The sequence below is a fragment of the Saccopteryx bilineata genome, chromosome 1 (assembly GCF_036850765.1).
Source record: "Saccopteryx bilineata isolate mSacBil1 chromosome 1, mSacBil1_pri_phased_curated, whole genome shotgun sequence".
Classification (NCBI taxonomy): domain Eukaryota; kingdom Metazoa; phylum Chordata; class Mammalia; order Chiroptera; family Emballonuridae; genus Saccopteryx; species Saccopteryx bilineata.
Genome location: NC_089490.1, coordinates 163,223,135 through 163,238,671, shown reverse-complemented (window position 1 = coordinate 163,238,671; position 15,537 = coordinate 163,223,135). Strand labels below are relative to the sequence as shown.

The following is a 15,537-nucleotide window of genomic DNA, read 5'->3' as shown; positions in this document are numbered from 1 at the left end:
AATACATGTCCTCAGGTCTTGGGGCCAACATATGAGTTCTCTGAAAAAAGTACATCCACATAAACTTCATTTTGATTCAAATAAAATCATAGAATTTTTAACAATCAGCAGACATATTGAGGAGGGCATGGATTAATCAGTTCCCAAATAGATAATTTATTACACAAGTTAGTTGTCAAAAATAGTGCCAAGATTTTTAATATGCGCCCTTTACCAAACAGGAATGAAAAACAACAAAACAAAAACTGTTTACTTTTTCATGGAATTTTTTAAAGGCTTCTTAAGATCTCAAACTGATCACAGAAAAGGTCCTCTAGTAGAAAAGATCTAAGTTTTTTGGTTTATTTTTTTTTGTATTTCATCCTAAGAATGTTCTCTTCAGAACTCCACATCCACCTTAAAGGAGATTAAGTTGTTAAATATGATGTTTAATTGCTTCTTTGATTTTTGTTGTTGTTTTGTTTTCCACTGCATTTATTATATTCTGCCCTTACCAATGTATAATGTACCATCTTCTTTCTTACATACCACTGGATTTTGGGCTCAAGCAATTTACAATCTAGCTCTTGGTGACATTTATATGCTGTGGTACTCTTTATAATTTACCTACCCCTCCCTGCCCTCATTTGCATTTATTCATTTATAAAATGAGTTACTTCTTCTTCAGCTCCAAGAACATTTTCACCTTTGTATTATCATGATTTCATTGAAACCTCCTTTGGTCACACGTCTAAACAATTTCAAAAGTTCTGGGCGCCACTAAATCCTGAAGTTGGAATAGTTGATACCGTATTTTCCTGAAGTGCAAATACATGCTTATGTCCAGACAGCACGTGAATTTCTCATAACCACATGCCTTCTCTTGGTCACTCATTATGTGTCTGAGTTTCCTCCTCCACAATCACTTATCCTTAAGGAATGTGTTTACAGCCAAAGTACTAAGTTTAAATACAGAAAAGCAAAAACAATTAAGGTTAAATGTCACATGTGTAACTACATAAATTCCGACAGAAATAGCTTCCAGATGATCTATACTATTTCTTATTCCATCTGCATAAATGCTGAGATTTGACATGCCTCTATTCTTTTTTTTTTTTTTTTTTTTTTTGTATTTTTCTGAAGCTGGAAACGGGGAGAGACAGTCAGACTCCCACATGCGCCCGACCGGGATCCACCTGGCACGTCCACCAGGGGGCGACGGTCTGCCCACCAGGGGGTGATGCTCTGCCCCTCCAGGGCGTAGCTCTGTTGCGACCAGAGCCACTCTAGCGCCTGGGGCAGAGGCCGAGGAGCCATCTCCAGCGCCGAAGCCATCCCCAGCGCCCGGGCCATCTTTGCTCCAATGGAGCCTCGCTGCGGGAGGGGAAGAGAGAGACACAGAGGAAGGAGAGGGGGAGGGGTGAAGAAGCAGATGGGTGCTTCTCCTGTGTGCCCTGGCCGGGAATCGAACCCGGGACTTTTGCACGCCAGGCCGACGCTCTACCACTGAGCCAACCGGCCAGGGCCAACATGCTTCTATTCTTTTTTTTTTTTTTTTTTTTTTTTGCATTTTTCTGAAGCTGGAAACAGGGAGAGACAGTCAGACAGACTCCCGCATGCGCCCGACCGGGATCCACCCGGCACGCCCACCAGGGGCTACGCTCTGCCCACCAGGGGGCGATGCTCTGCCCATCCTGGGCGTCGCCATGTTGCGACCCCCCTGGGTGTCGCCATGTTGCGACCAGAGCCACTCTAGCGCCTGGGGCAGAGGCCACAGAGCCATCCCCAGCGCCCGGGCCATCTTTGCTCCAATGGAGCCTTGGCTGCGGGAGGGGAAGAGAGAGACAGAGAGGAAGGCGCGGCGGAGGGGTGGAGAAGCAAATGGGCGCTTCTCCTGTGTGCCCTGGCCGGGAATCGAACCCGGGTCCTCCGCACGCTAGGCCGACGCTCTACCGCTGAGCCAACCGGCCAGGGCCCATGCCTCTATTCTTGATGCAAAATATCATATGTGATCAACAACACTTTATCCTCTGGAAAAATATGTTCCACCAGTGCTGTGTTTATAGATCTCTTCCACTCATGCTTGTAATCCATGTTATAGATCTTTATTAGCACCTTATGCTTTTAATTACATATCTTCCTTTAAAACAATTTCCCTTAAATGTAGGGGAATACTCCCTCTACCATGCTAGTCTATTTTCAGTCTCTTACAGAATATCTCAACATTTTCAAAGAAAATCAGTGGTTCTTTTAAGAACAGAGTTAGCAGAGTGACTTTTATGTAAGTTTTTTGCTCCATTGATAAAACATGCGCCCAACAATTTACTCCGTCTTTCAAGAAAACTTAGTGAGATATAAATACTGTATATTTTCTATTTTTTCCCAGAAAAATATGTATTTTTTTTCATGCACATCTTTAGGGCTTGAATATGACCAAATCTGTTTATATGCCAATATCAGTTCCTATATTTCACAAGTATTTAGATTGTTCTATTTTAAGTAAGTAGACGGAAACAGGAAAGGCATTGAGGAAAGTCTGATAGAAACTTTTCTTCTGCCATTTTAAAAACGTAATACAGCTATGATTATTTTTAAAGTACTGTCTAGTGGGGGAAAAACCAGAGAACATATGGTTAACAGCATCTAGCATGTCTGTGCTGGTGACCCTTGATCTTGCACCCTAGTGCACTTTAAAAGAGAAACACTGCCACATTTAATTGTCCTGTCTTCCAGCTTTCTGGAGGAAATTGTTTGCTACAGTCCTTCAGTCTACATTTAGCTTTCCAAGTTCCATCTGCAGTTTCAATCATTTAATAATTACTGTTGAATACACAAAGGAATTTTGATTACATTATGTGCTGCCAGATGACTAAAATAAAAGGATTTCTTAAGCAGAGTTGGGTTCCCCTCCCCCCTACTTTTTTTTTTTTTTTTTTTGGCTATTGGGATGTCAATAGAAAACAACACTCCAAGCTATCTCGTGGAGCTTGGAGGTAGCTGCTTTCCAGGAGCGGTCCCTGCCTGCTGCCTGCCCGAGGCTGGCCCTCTGGCTCCAGGCTGCCTTCAGGTTATTGCTTGCTCAAGGTAAAAGTGTGTTCCCTGTTGATGGATGGGTCCTGGTCTCTTACCTCTCAGTTGTTCCTGGTTCGCCACATCGCACTGGATGAATAGAGTCTTCTGAGGTTCAAACTGCTCATCCAGAGCAGCTTTACATTTCTTACTTGCTTCATGATTCCAATCTACCAGCGCTACCTACAGATAGAAGAGAGGAATTCAAGTCCTGCGCAGCTCATGAAACAGACACACAGATGAACAGTAAAAAAACAGCAGGACGCTTCTCTTTTGGACCTGACATTCAGCAATTAAAGGTCAGCTTTTCCCCCACCAGCCTCCTAGTCTCCCCAGGAGCCCCATGGCTTGGCGGGAGTGTGAGTGTGTGTGTGGGTGGGGGGGGTGGGGGGGTAGTCTCAAGGCGATCAGAGAAGTTTCTGCGGCCGGGCGCCGCCCTTACCTTGGCACCCTTGTGCAGCAGCGCCTCTGCGACCGCTCTACCGATGCCCTGCGCGGCGCCGGTTACCAGCGCCACTTTGCCGTTCACGTGCATGGTGCGGCCCTGCTTGGAGTCTCCGCGCCGCCGCAGCTTTTATGTTCCCCCGGCGCGCGCGCGTGCACCCCGGCCCCGCGCTCCCTTGCGAGTGGGCGGGGATGAAACTGTCCAGCCAACGTCAGGGTGCACCCGGGACTGTGTCACCTTGCCCTGAGCGCTCCGGCGCGGAGCTGCGCGATCTTTGCCTTCTTCACTCCCAGCCAAACCCAAGTCACAGCCTTCCCTCAACCTCTGGCTGCGTTACTGGCGATGAGCTAGCAGGAAAAGCAGAAAAGTAATGTCTGAAAAGCTATTTCCCTCCATCAATAATATTGTGGTGACTTAGGTATGGTGCCAGTGGGTACAGGAAACTTTGTAAAGTATATGATTGTCTAACCATTATTCTGCACACCGGAAAGTAATACACAATAATATTGACTGTAAACTGTAATTGAAAAACAAAACTTAAAAAAATTCCTTCAGTTGCAAAAGGGGGGCAGAGAATAGATTTGGGAGCTAAATTTCTTCCTCTGTTCAAGGTCCGTGCCCTTGCTCCCCGCCCACCCCCCAAATAAAAAGCACACAAAGCCAACGTATAGGAATGTTGTTCTGTTGTTCTTTTGTCTCTTTCAAAGGTTTTGTCTCAATGCCAATCTCATGGACTTTCGGGTGGGAATGGGGGCAGCCGAGTTAAGTCAACACCACTGTTTTTTACTTAGTGTTTTTGACAAACTTGTAAAGGTTCTGGAGCTGATAAGTGAACTGTGCTCTGACCTGAAACTCCTGAATCTATCATTTCAAGGCTGGGACTTTACGGATCCTGTTGACACTCCTGTTTCAGATCAGTATCAATTTTGTGTCATCTTGAGAACTCTCGCAAAAAACTGTCATATACTTACACAGAACTCAAGGTCTCTGTCAGCCTGGTGAATTGTTGGTTCAATGGAATGCTTAATTGTTGAGTCATACTTGCTTCAGAGCTCGGAGTTAAGTATGGGCCAGAGGTTCCCTGTCCTCCAGGAACTGAGAGTGGTGTGCCAAGATGCCTTCAGCCAAAGCTATTTTGCTGACCTAGTCAATTTTCTTTTCTTTTTTTCATGTCATCACCTGCAAGCTTCGATTTTATTTCTCTAAGCTTAATGCCCATTGGCATTTATTTTCATGAACAAAGAAATCTAAGCATTGGGGAGGTGACCTTTGCAAGCTTACAGAACACTGGAGGAAGGCGACTGGTTCAGCAGGCAAGAAGTGTTTGGGGAGAGAGGCTGTGTCAGAGATAATGTTTTCAGTAAGCCACTGAAGCGGGTCCTCCAAGTTGCTTTGAAAACGGGTCTTGAAAAAGAATTGAGAAATTAAGACAGAGAAAGAGATATTTATATTCAATTACAATAATTAAAATTGTAATGTGGAAAAATTTTTAAATAAAATTGTAATGTGAAGAGTAAGTTGAGGTGTCATACTAAACAGCAGGGGATAAAAATAAGAAAAAAAACAAACAAAACCCAGCCCATCTAGCATTTTCCCAGAACATAATAGAAGAAGAAAAGAAACAGTTTCTTTATCAGAAAAGAACTAACAGAAGAGACAGAAGGAACCTTTGGACAGATATGGGAACCTGTTGGGAGACTAAAGTGTTGCAGCACATGGTGAAAATTGTTTCAAGAAGAAAAGAACCTTTAATGATGCAAAGGACTCTGATGAACACAAGGAAAAGAAGGGTAGAAAAAAAGAAGTTCTTTTAATTGTTCAAGACAATAATTAATGTTAGTAAACTTAGAAGGCACAGTAAACATTAATTCTAACATTTCTTCTGGATTATTAATATAAAATACATATGAAATAGGGAAAAATGTAAGACCCAGTTTCTTTTGTATTGGTTTTATTTTGTTTTCAGCCCATAGGAGAAAGACTGGAATCTAAGGCATAGTTACTACTTCTTACTCTTTTTCTTCTCAGTTTCCACTGCTATTGTCTTTGTTCAGAGCCTTATACACTCTCTTGTGATGACAGCAATAGTAGTTAGCCTTTTGAGTTTCTTCTTTGCTCTCCAATTAAAAAAAAAATGATTGATTTTAGAAAGAGAAAGAGAGAAACTCAATTTGTTGTTCCACTTACTTATACATTCATTGGTTGATTCTTGTATGTGCCCTGACCAGGGGTTGAACCTGCAACCTTGGCATATTGGGACATATCTGACATGTTTACACATCTTCACTTTTTAAATCCTTAAAATATCTGAACTCCAGGGCATTGCTTAGACATTATTCTGTGTCCCGTATCTTTGTTGTAGGCCTTCTTCACATACTAGAAAACCATGTCGGTAAAAATTTATCCCACTCTCCCAGCCTCAGACCTTTGTCTTACAGACAGCATCTGCTCACCTGTCTATCCTTCCCCTTACACTTTCTCCAGTTTTTCTTTTACACTCAGATGCAAAAACTCCACAGTGGCTACACCGATCACATTGTTGTAATTACGTCGCTATCTCTCTCTCAAGGAGAGCTGTCTTTATTTCTGGATGCCTCTAGCATCTGGTTCTGCACCATCCAAAGTATCTGCTTGTACTTGTTGAATAAAGTTCAGATAAATATGGATATATATTCAATCAAGAGAAGTTGGAAATGTGAACTAGATGGTAAGATTTCCTCTATATCATGGTTACCTTTTAATGTGACTTAAAAGTAAGATCAAAAAAGAACACACATTGGTATATGTACCACATCTTCTTTATCCATTCATCTATCAAAGGACACTTTGGTTATTTGCGTGTCTTGACCACCACGAATAATGCTGCAATGAACACAGAGGTGCGTATATCTTTGTGAATAAATATTTTCAATTTTTAGGATCGATACCCAGAAGAGGAATTGCTGGGTCATGTGGTAACTTTATTCTTAATTTTTTGAGGACACTCCATACTGTTTTCCATAGTGGCTATACTGGTTTATTCCCACCAGCAATGATTGAGGGTTCCTTTTTTCCCCACAACATCTCCAACATTTATTATCACTTGTCTTGTTGATAATAGTCATTCTAACAGGTATGAAGTAGTATCACATTGTAGTTTTACATTTCCCTAATAGCTAATGAAGTTGAGCATCTTTTCACATCTGTTGGCCATTTGTATTTCTTCTTGGGAGAAGTATTTGTTCAGGTCCTCTGCCCATTTCTTAATTGAATGTTTGTTTCTTTGTTTGTTTGGTGTTGAATTGTATGAGTTCCTTATATAGTTCGGATATTAACTCTTTGTCAGAGCTGTTGTTTGCAAATATCTTCTCCCATTTGGTTGGTTGCCTTTTTTTTTTGTTGGCGGTTCCTTTGCTCTTCAGAAGCTTTTGGTTTGATATAGTCCCATTCATTTATTTTGCCTTTACTTCCCTTGCCTTTGGGGTCAAATTCATAAAATGTTCTCTATGACCAATAAAATACTATTCAGCCATACAAAAAAATGTAATATTACCATTTGGACAACATGGATGGACCTGGAGAATATTATGCTAAGTGAAATAAATCAGTCTGAAAAAGCTCAGAACCATATAATTTCACTCATCTGTGGGATATAAAACTGCCTCATAGACACAAACAACAGTATGGTGGTTAACAAAGAAAAGAGGGGTAGCAGGTTAGTAAAGGGTGAAGGGAATCAAATATATGTTAACAGAAGATGATTTGGCTTGGGCCACAATGCAGTATACAGACCAGTTATCATAGAAATGTATGCTTGAGAATTATATAATCTTAATAACCAGTGTCACTCCAATAAATTTAATTTAAAAAATAAAATACTAAAATAAAATAAATGAACTCTCACCCTCCACATGTAAGTCCATAATAAAAAGTTCATTATTGTCCCCATTTTGTGCATGAGATTACCAAGTTTGGGAGCTCACTCTAGGTTACAAAGGTGTCAGTGGCAGAGCCTGGATTCAAACCATTCTGACTTCAAAAAAGACACAACATACTCATGTGCCTGTGCTCTTCTCCTCCCAGTGCTATGCATTCACTATATTTCACAACCATTTGTGCAGCTCACACAGTGCTTTTATACATTACCAGTCATCAATAGGTATTTAGAATTCCAGACCTGTAGAAACGTCATATCAGTTAGGAATGCTTTCAAGTGCATATAACAGAAGAGTCAACTAAGAGGACCTCAGAAAAATAAAGACTTGTTTTGTTCACATGACACTGTTTTGCTCATGTGAAGGTAGGTGACTGGAGTGAGGAGAGATGATTCAGAAGTCAGGGCTGGCAGTAGCTCCTCAGTCATATAGAAAATTGGTTGACTCACTTGGAATGTCTGTCTACTGATCTTGTAGTCAATCTTCCAAGCCCTACTGTGCTATAATAAAGAATTTGTTTCATCTTTGTCCAAGATTCTTGGCAAGGAGCTCCTAAAAGCCTTAGAATTTCCTGAGTGATTTCTTTGTTATACTAATGATGCAAATCACTCATCTGGTTATGGGACTGATCCCCAGAAAGTCCAACTATCTGATTAGGGGATTGAAACTTTGGGCCAATCCTATCTCTGGGAAGGGGTGAGGGACTGGAGATTGAGTTCAATGACATGGTCAATATATAATCAATCATGCCTATATAAGGTAACCGCAATAAAAACCTTGGACACCAAAGCTCTGTGGGTACTTGTGGTGGGTGAGTGCATCACTATGCTAGAAGAGTGATATGCCCTAATTTTATGGAGAAGACACACAAGCCCTACATCCCTCCCATACCTCATTCTTTATAATAAAACTGTTATCATGCGTGTAATGCCAAAAAAGAAAGAAAAAAGTACACTGGTATGAAGAAGACTTTTGATATTTTACTATACTTTATATTAAATGTCCATATTTACTTTAAAATATCTATAGGACATTATGTATAGTATATACTAAAACCAGTAGTAAACACATCCTTAGCCATTTCTCCATACCCCCACACTGAGGGGGGTGTTGATATACATTTCTTGTTCATAACGGTGCTCAGTTTCATTTACATTAGTTATATATTTCTATCATTAACATGATTTGCGTAATTAAAGGCATGATTCTTAACTAAAACTATAAAGTTAAATCTGAACGACCCATCATTCATATAATTTATAAAAGCATTCCTATTTTCAAGTTATATTTTACTTAGTTGTTTGCAGTTTTTAAAAATAAAAACAAAATAACACAAAATTAAATAACATTTAAATTAAAAGGGATAATATTTGTTCTTCATTTTAATTGCAGGTACTGGGTATTGAACACTTATTCAGGACCAAACATCCCATAAAGACTAAAAGCACAGCTTCTAGAAACAAAGACTGCCTGGGTTTGAATCCAGCTCGCCCACTTCCAAGGTATGACCTTGATCAAGTTACTTAGCTTCTCTGAATCTCTGCTTCCTCATTAGTAAAATGAGATGATAATAGTGCCTATTTTATAAAGGTGTTATAAAGACTATACTGAATTAAATAACTACAAGTCAAGTGCCTAGACCAGTGACTGGCACTTAGCAATTGTCGTATAAATGCTATTATCATGGAGCACTATACATGTATAATTGCATTTACTACTTACAACTCAACTATGAAGTAGTTATTACTGTAGTCATTTTACAGATGAGGCAAACAGGTTTGAGAAGGTTAGAAAATTGAGCCAGGTCACCTATCTAGAATATTGAAGGAAATGGCTTTGACTCAATGTGTGGCTGACTCTTGCGTAGCATTTTTTACAATTAAACTTTTTATTTTGAGATCATTGTAGCTGAGCAGTACTTTCAGCCATGATTGAATAGTGAATGTGTTAAAGAATTGTATACCTGGCTCTGGCCAGTTGGCTCAGTGGTAGAGCATTGGCCTGGGGTGTGATGTCCCAGGTTTGATTCATGGTCAGGGCACACAGGAGAAGCGACCATCTGCTTCTCCACCCCTCCCCCCTTTCCTTCCCACAGCCATGGCTCAATTGGTTCAAGTGCGTTGGCCCCCTGATGCTGAGGATGGCTCTGTGGAGCCTCTGCCTCAGGTACTAAAAATAGCACAGTAGTGAGTATGGCCCTAGATGGGCAAAACACTCAGATGGGAGTTGCCAGGTGGATCCCAGTCGGAGCATATGTGTGAGTCTGTCTCTGTATCTCCCCTCCTCTTACTTGGAAAAAGAAGAAGAAAAAGAAAATAATTGTATACCTGAAACCTATATAATTTTATAACTTTATTAACCAATATAATGCCAATAAATTCAGTTTTAAAAGTGAAAGATAATATATATAAAAAAACAAAGCACACTGCCTAACTTTGGTAGTTCACATGTAATAATAACTTTTAAAAAAGAAATCCAAGTTAAAGATAGAGTATTTCAAATCAGAATTTCTTGATCAACTATAAATTTTTACACACACACTAGTCTTAGTTGACTCAGTTCTGACCTGCTAAGACAGGCCACTCTTAACCCGATGTTCCTTCATCCTGTGCCCAGGAGTGAGCATAGACATCCTTGTGTCACCTACTTACAGGCCCAGCTCCGACAGAGCTAGGTTAGTCACCTGATTAGTATAAGCTGATTTAACTCTTAAATGATCACATATAAATCAATACAGAAATAGGCTTTTTTTCTTTATTGAAACCAAAAAGCCCTGTGTAAATAGGCAGTTTCTGCTAGTATTGGGGTCTAGTGTTCTTGCCTTGGCTTTGCCTCTGCAAATTACAGAGGAGCTGAGTGTTCCTGAATATCTACTATGCTCTTGTTCCTTTGTATGTTATTTCACATAACCCTTAACCCTTTTACCAGCCCTGCAAGGTAAATATTATTATTCTTGCTTTTATAGGTGAAACTGAAGCTCATGGAAGACAAGTGACCTATCCAAAGATCTCACTCTGAAATTTAGCAACAAACTTGGGTTCAAACCCATTTCATGTGCTTCCAAAGCCTTTGCTGTTTCTACCACACTCAGCTGTCTTAGACAAATATATATTCAAATGCAGTCTCTTCCTGTTTCTACTTGCGTGATCGTGGTCTGGTTAATCAACCTCGGTGGTCCTAGGTTTCCTTAGCTGTTAAGTGAGGAATAAATTGACATTCCATGAAACATCCAGTATAGTGCCTGACACTATTTGGTGACTGATAAACTATGATTATTAGGTTCTTCCTCAATGTTTATATTTATTTCTAGATTTAGAGATAAACATGTAGTTAACAATGGAAAAACAATAATAATAATGATAGATTCTTAGCTCCACAGTACAAGTAATTTATTCTAACTTTCATAATGTATTAGTATTAGTCTGCTAAGGATGCCATAACAACGCAATAGAGTCTGTGGCTTAAACAACAGATATTTGTTTTTCACAGCTGTGGAGACTGAAAGTCCAAGATCAAGGTGTTGGCAGGTTTGGTTTCCCCTGAGGCCTCTCTCCTTGACTTGCAGATGCTTACGTCTTAGCTGTGTGTCCTCACGTGTTTTTCCTTGTGTGTGTGTGCCCCTGGTGTCTTCCTGCCTGTTCAAATTTCCTTTTTATCCGACCTGTGGTGGTGCAGTGGATAAAGAGCTGACCTGAAATGCTGAGTTCACTGGTTCGAAACCCCAGGCTTCCATAGTCAAAGTACATATAAGAAGCAGTGACTATGAGCTGGTGCTTCCTGCTCCTCCCCCTCTTCTCTCTCTCCTCTCTCAAAAATCAATAATAAAAAATGTTTTTAAATCAAATTGCCTCTTCTTATAAGGACACCAGTCAGTTTAGAGTATCGCTCACCGTAACAACTTTAACTTAATCACCTTTTAAAGGCCTTGTCTCCAAATACAGTCCTATTCTGGGATTCTGGGGGTTAAACCTCTAACAGATGAATCGGAGGGGAGGGTGGCACAATTCATCCCATAACAAGTAGGTTTTCCAATTTGGAAATGAATGTCTGTTTATTGACTAAACCATATTGAGAAATCTTATAATGCATTCAGGATTGAGCCAGACTTGTGACTTAACTGACAAGGCATCACATTCCTGTGAATGGTAACAAGTGGAATACAAGGGAAATGGGAAAAGAATTGAATGGTTAAGGTTATAGCTGCCAAATGGTCATGTGGCAGTGATGTGTGACAGGGGTGGGGTAAAAAAGATCTCTTTCTTGCAGATGCCCGGAGAATTGAGAGAAGAGCCTTGGAATAATGGCCACACCCTGTGTTCCCACATTGTCTGGCATCAGTTGTGAACAACTGCTCTAAATTAACTTCTCTTTCCTATGTTAAACATATATAATTTGTACAATGTATTCAAGAAGTGTTTGTCAGGCACCACAGATTCATCAGGACATGAAGATATGCAGTAAATAAAACAAATGGTTCCACCCAATAGAGCTTGTAACCTAAGCTGGCTGGGGAGGCAGACAAGAACTGGATCCAGGCAGGTCTGTGGTGTGTGAGTCAGAAGACTTACCGGAGTGAGGTGGGGTGAGAAGAGGGGGCTCCCGCAGGAAGCCTTTCCTCTGAATCCGGACACGTGTTTAGGAGCAGTCCGGAGAGGAGGGGGAGGGGTAGTGCAAACTCTCAGAAGCTCATTGCCTAAGCATTGACTTTTTATTTTCTAAAAATTTGTATTGAACTTATTAGGGTGATATTAGTTAATGAAATTATACAAGTTTCAGGTACACAATTTTACAACATATCATCTGTACACGGTGTTGCGTGCTCATGATGGAAGTGAAGTCTCCCTCCATCACCATCTATTCTTCTTCTACTCCTCCACTTCCCTGCACCTGCTTTCCCTCCTGCAATCCCCACACTGTTTTCTGTGTTTATAGGTTTTTTTTCTTTTTTCAATCCCTTCACCTTTTTCATCCAAGGCCCTCAACCCCAATGCCCTCTGACATCTGTCAGTCTGTTCTCTATGTCTATGAATCTGTTTCTATTTTGTTTGTAAATTTATTTTGTTCATTAAAAACTTTATAATACATGATTTTTCATGTTTTGTAAATTTCAAGGGTTCTTAAGGTAGTAAATGAAATAGTCTTTATAAATAAACCTTATAAAACATTCCTCAGAAAATCTATTTTTGGTTCTGAGAGTTGGAATACCTAACAGAAAAGCATATTCAGAACTTCTAGAATCTGTGACTTGGAAGTCAGGAGAATTTGGCCTAATATAGGCTGATATGATTGAGCTATTTGGGCATATGTAAATCAAATCCTCAGTTTTCTCATCTGTAACATTAGGGTGTGAGTTAATAGGAGAGCCCACAGAGCTCTCTAAGGAAGCTGCTGTCCTCCCTTCCCCAATCACCTGCCTTTCTCCTCTTCTCTCTCTTCTCTCTTCTCTCTTCCACCTCTGCTATACTCACTCTAAGCCAGGCTTAGAATTCTTTTCAGATAGGAAACAAAGAATGGGAGAAGGATAGGGAAAAACTGCTTGTTCTAAGGAGTTTCTAGAAGCTGGATCCACTGTTACCAGGGAGTACATTTTATGCCATCTTCCTGAAGAGAATTAATGGGATTTATGAGTACTGAAAGTTACTCAGTGATCTCCCATTAGACCAAGAAAGGGGTGTATTGTGGTGCTTAGGGTTATAGTGGTTTGACGTGGTTAAATAGATGCGCATCAGTTTTCTGGAGTGTGTTCCCAAAATAGTGATAATGATGGTGATGATATTTATTTATTAAGGGCTTGCTCTGTAATAGGTATTATACTCAAAGGTTTACACATATTATCTCTTTTATTTTGTAAAATGATGCCATGTGGCTGGAACTACTATTTCTTCTGATTTACAGAAGAAAGTGAGGTTTAGAGATACTTAGTCAATTGTACAGCTTCACACCATTAGTAAATGGGACAGCTGACCAATATGACACCATTCTGAGCATTGTCACTATATTATTATGCTGTACACTTGAGAGTCTGCTAAATTTTATGAAGCTCATTATATACTACCATTTTAAACTTTTATTGTTGATTTAATAATTGACTTAAGAGACAGAGAGAGAGAGAAAGGAGGGAAGAGAGAGAAACATTGATTTGTTGTTCCACTTATTCATACATTCATTGGTTGATTCTTTTTTTTTTTTTCTGAAGCTGTAAATGGGGAGAGATAGTCAGACAGACTCCTGCATGCGCCCCACCGGGATCCACCTGGCGCGCCCACCAGGGAGCAATGCTCTGCCCCTCCGGGGCGACGCTCTGTCGCAACCAGAGCCACTCTAGCGCCTGGGGCAGAGGCCAAGGAGCCATCCCCAGCGCCTGGGACATCTTTGCTCCAATGGAGCCTTGGCTGCGGGAGGGGAAGAGAGAGACAGAGAGGAAGGAGAGGGGGAGGGGTGGAGAAGCAGATGGGCACTTCTCCTGTGTGCCCTGGCCGGGAATCAAACCCGGGACTTCTGCACGCCAGGCCGACACTCTACCACTGAGCCAACCGGCCAGGGCTCTTTTTTTTAATAAATAAATTTTTATTAATTTTAATAAGGTGACATCAATAAATCAGGGTACATATATTCAAAGAAAACATGTCCAGGTTATCTTGTCATTCAATTATGTTGCATACCCATCACCCAAAGTCAGATTGTCCTCCGTCACCTTCTATCTAGTTTTCTTTGTGCCCCTCCCCCTCCCCCTCTCCCTCCTTCCCTCCTTCCTTCCCCCTGCCCCCCGTAACCAACACTCTCTTGTCCATGTCTCTTACTCTCGTTTTTATGTCCCACCAATGTATGGAATCATGCAGTTCTTGTTTTTTTCTGATTTACTTATTTCACTCCATATAATGTTATCAAGATCCCACCATTTTGTTGTAAGTGGTCCGATGTCATCATTTCTTATGGCTGAATAGTATACCATAGTGTATATGTGCCACATCTTCTTTATCTAGTCTTCTATTTTTTTTTACAGTGATTAAAGCCTTTAAGCAAACTCTTGGCTAATACAGCAAGAATCCATAAAAGAGTAGTGTCCTTAACATGTTCCCCAAGTCCAAGTTGGCCCCAATACCATGCCAAATCCCTGAAAAATGCAACCCAACCACAGTTCAGTCTGTTAGGAGCTGTCACTAAGAGCAGGAGTCCAGGACAAGTCCACCTCCAGGAAAAGTCTGCATGGCACTGGTATTGTTGTCACAATTCTATACTTTGCAGCTCACGTCCAAGTCCCAATGACCGCTGCTTCTAGCTGGTAATGATTCAGGTAGACTAGAAGAGCCATCTGCAGCATGTGTGGAGATGGAGCTTCTGTTCTCCTCTGCCTGGAGAGATGAGACCAGGTTGCTTTTCCCTGGAGCTCTGCAACTGTGGCTTGGTTAAAGAGAACCTTGGGATACACTAAGCTGGGTGGCAAAGGTAGATTCATAATAGAAGTTGGCAAAATGGGGAAAGAGAGCTCTAAATTAAGAGTAGGTCTCAGCCTGAAATATGAGTGGGGCATTGAGGTAGGAGGAATAAAGGAAACACTATATATTAAACAAAGCAGCAGAAAATAGGACTATCAACACCCACAACAGAGATCTTCGAGGGAAGAATAAAAAACCTGACTATCCAGGCAAGACATAGTTAAGTGGCCCTTGTGCAAATGAGATCAGTTACCTGCTTCTTGGAAGAAATACCCTAGGCTCGTCCACAGTGTCGTAGATGGGGCTGACGGCCCTGGGCACCTTCAGCCGTCAGTGGCAAACCCCAGCATTCTGGGCAAGGTTAGGTCATAGGTGGCTGGAGCAGGGCTGGAAGAGACTGAACCCTCCCTTAGAGGATCCTGCGAGGGGGAAGCCTACCTTTTAGTGTCCCTGTTTCCTCACAGCAGAGGCATGTAAGTCTGGCAGGCTTTAGCTCAATGACCTTCCTTTCCACTATTGAAACAGGACCCAGATGGCATCCTATGAGACCCCTTTGGGGCGTGTTGGAGCCTTTAAGGGCATATCCTAAAAGCTGGTAGTTCCCCTGATCTCTATTGGGCTTTTTCTGCCTCTAGGTATCTTAAAAGCCATGCTCAGAAGATCTTGCTGAGGGGTTTGAGGATCCCCATCCGCC

At 41.1% G+C, this 15,537-nt stretch overlaps 1 protein-coding gene across 2 annotated transcripts in view; it reads right to left on the bottom strand.

The window, feature by feature from the left end:
- HPGD (15-hydroxyprostaglandin dehydrogenase) overlaps window positions 1-3,751 on the bottom strand; it is a 33,589-nt gene extending 29,838 nt beyond the window's left edge. Inside the window, exons 1-2 of one of the 2 annotated variants that reach the window (XM_066279028.1) lie at window positions 3,491-3,751; window positions 3,108-3,231 (exon numbers count right to left, since the gene is read on the bottom strand). In XM_066279028.1, the coding sequence (XP_066135125.1) occupies window positions 3,108-3,231; window positions 3,491-3,583 (217 nt within the window). In that variant the 5' untranslated portion in view covers window positions 3,584-3,751. The remainder of the gene's footprint in view (window positions 1-3,107; window positions 3,232-3,490) is intronic. The other variant, XM_066279019.1, reaches the window with a different exon arrangement.
- Between the last annotated feature and the right edge of the window lie 11,786 nt (window positions 3,752-15,537).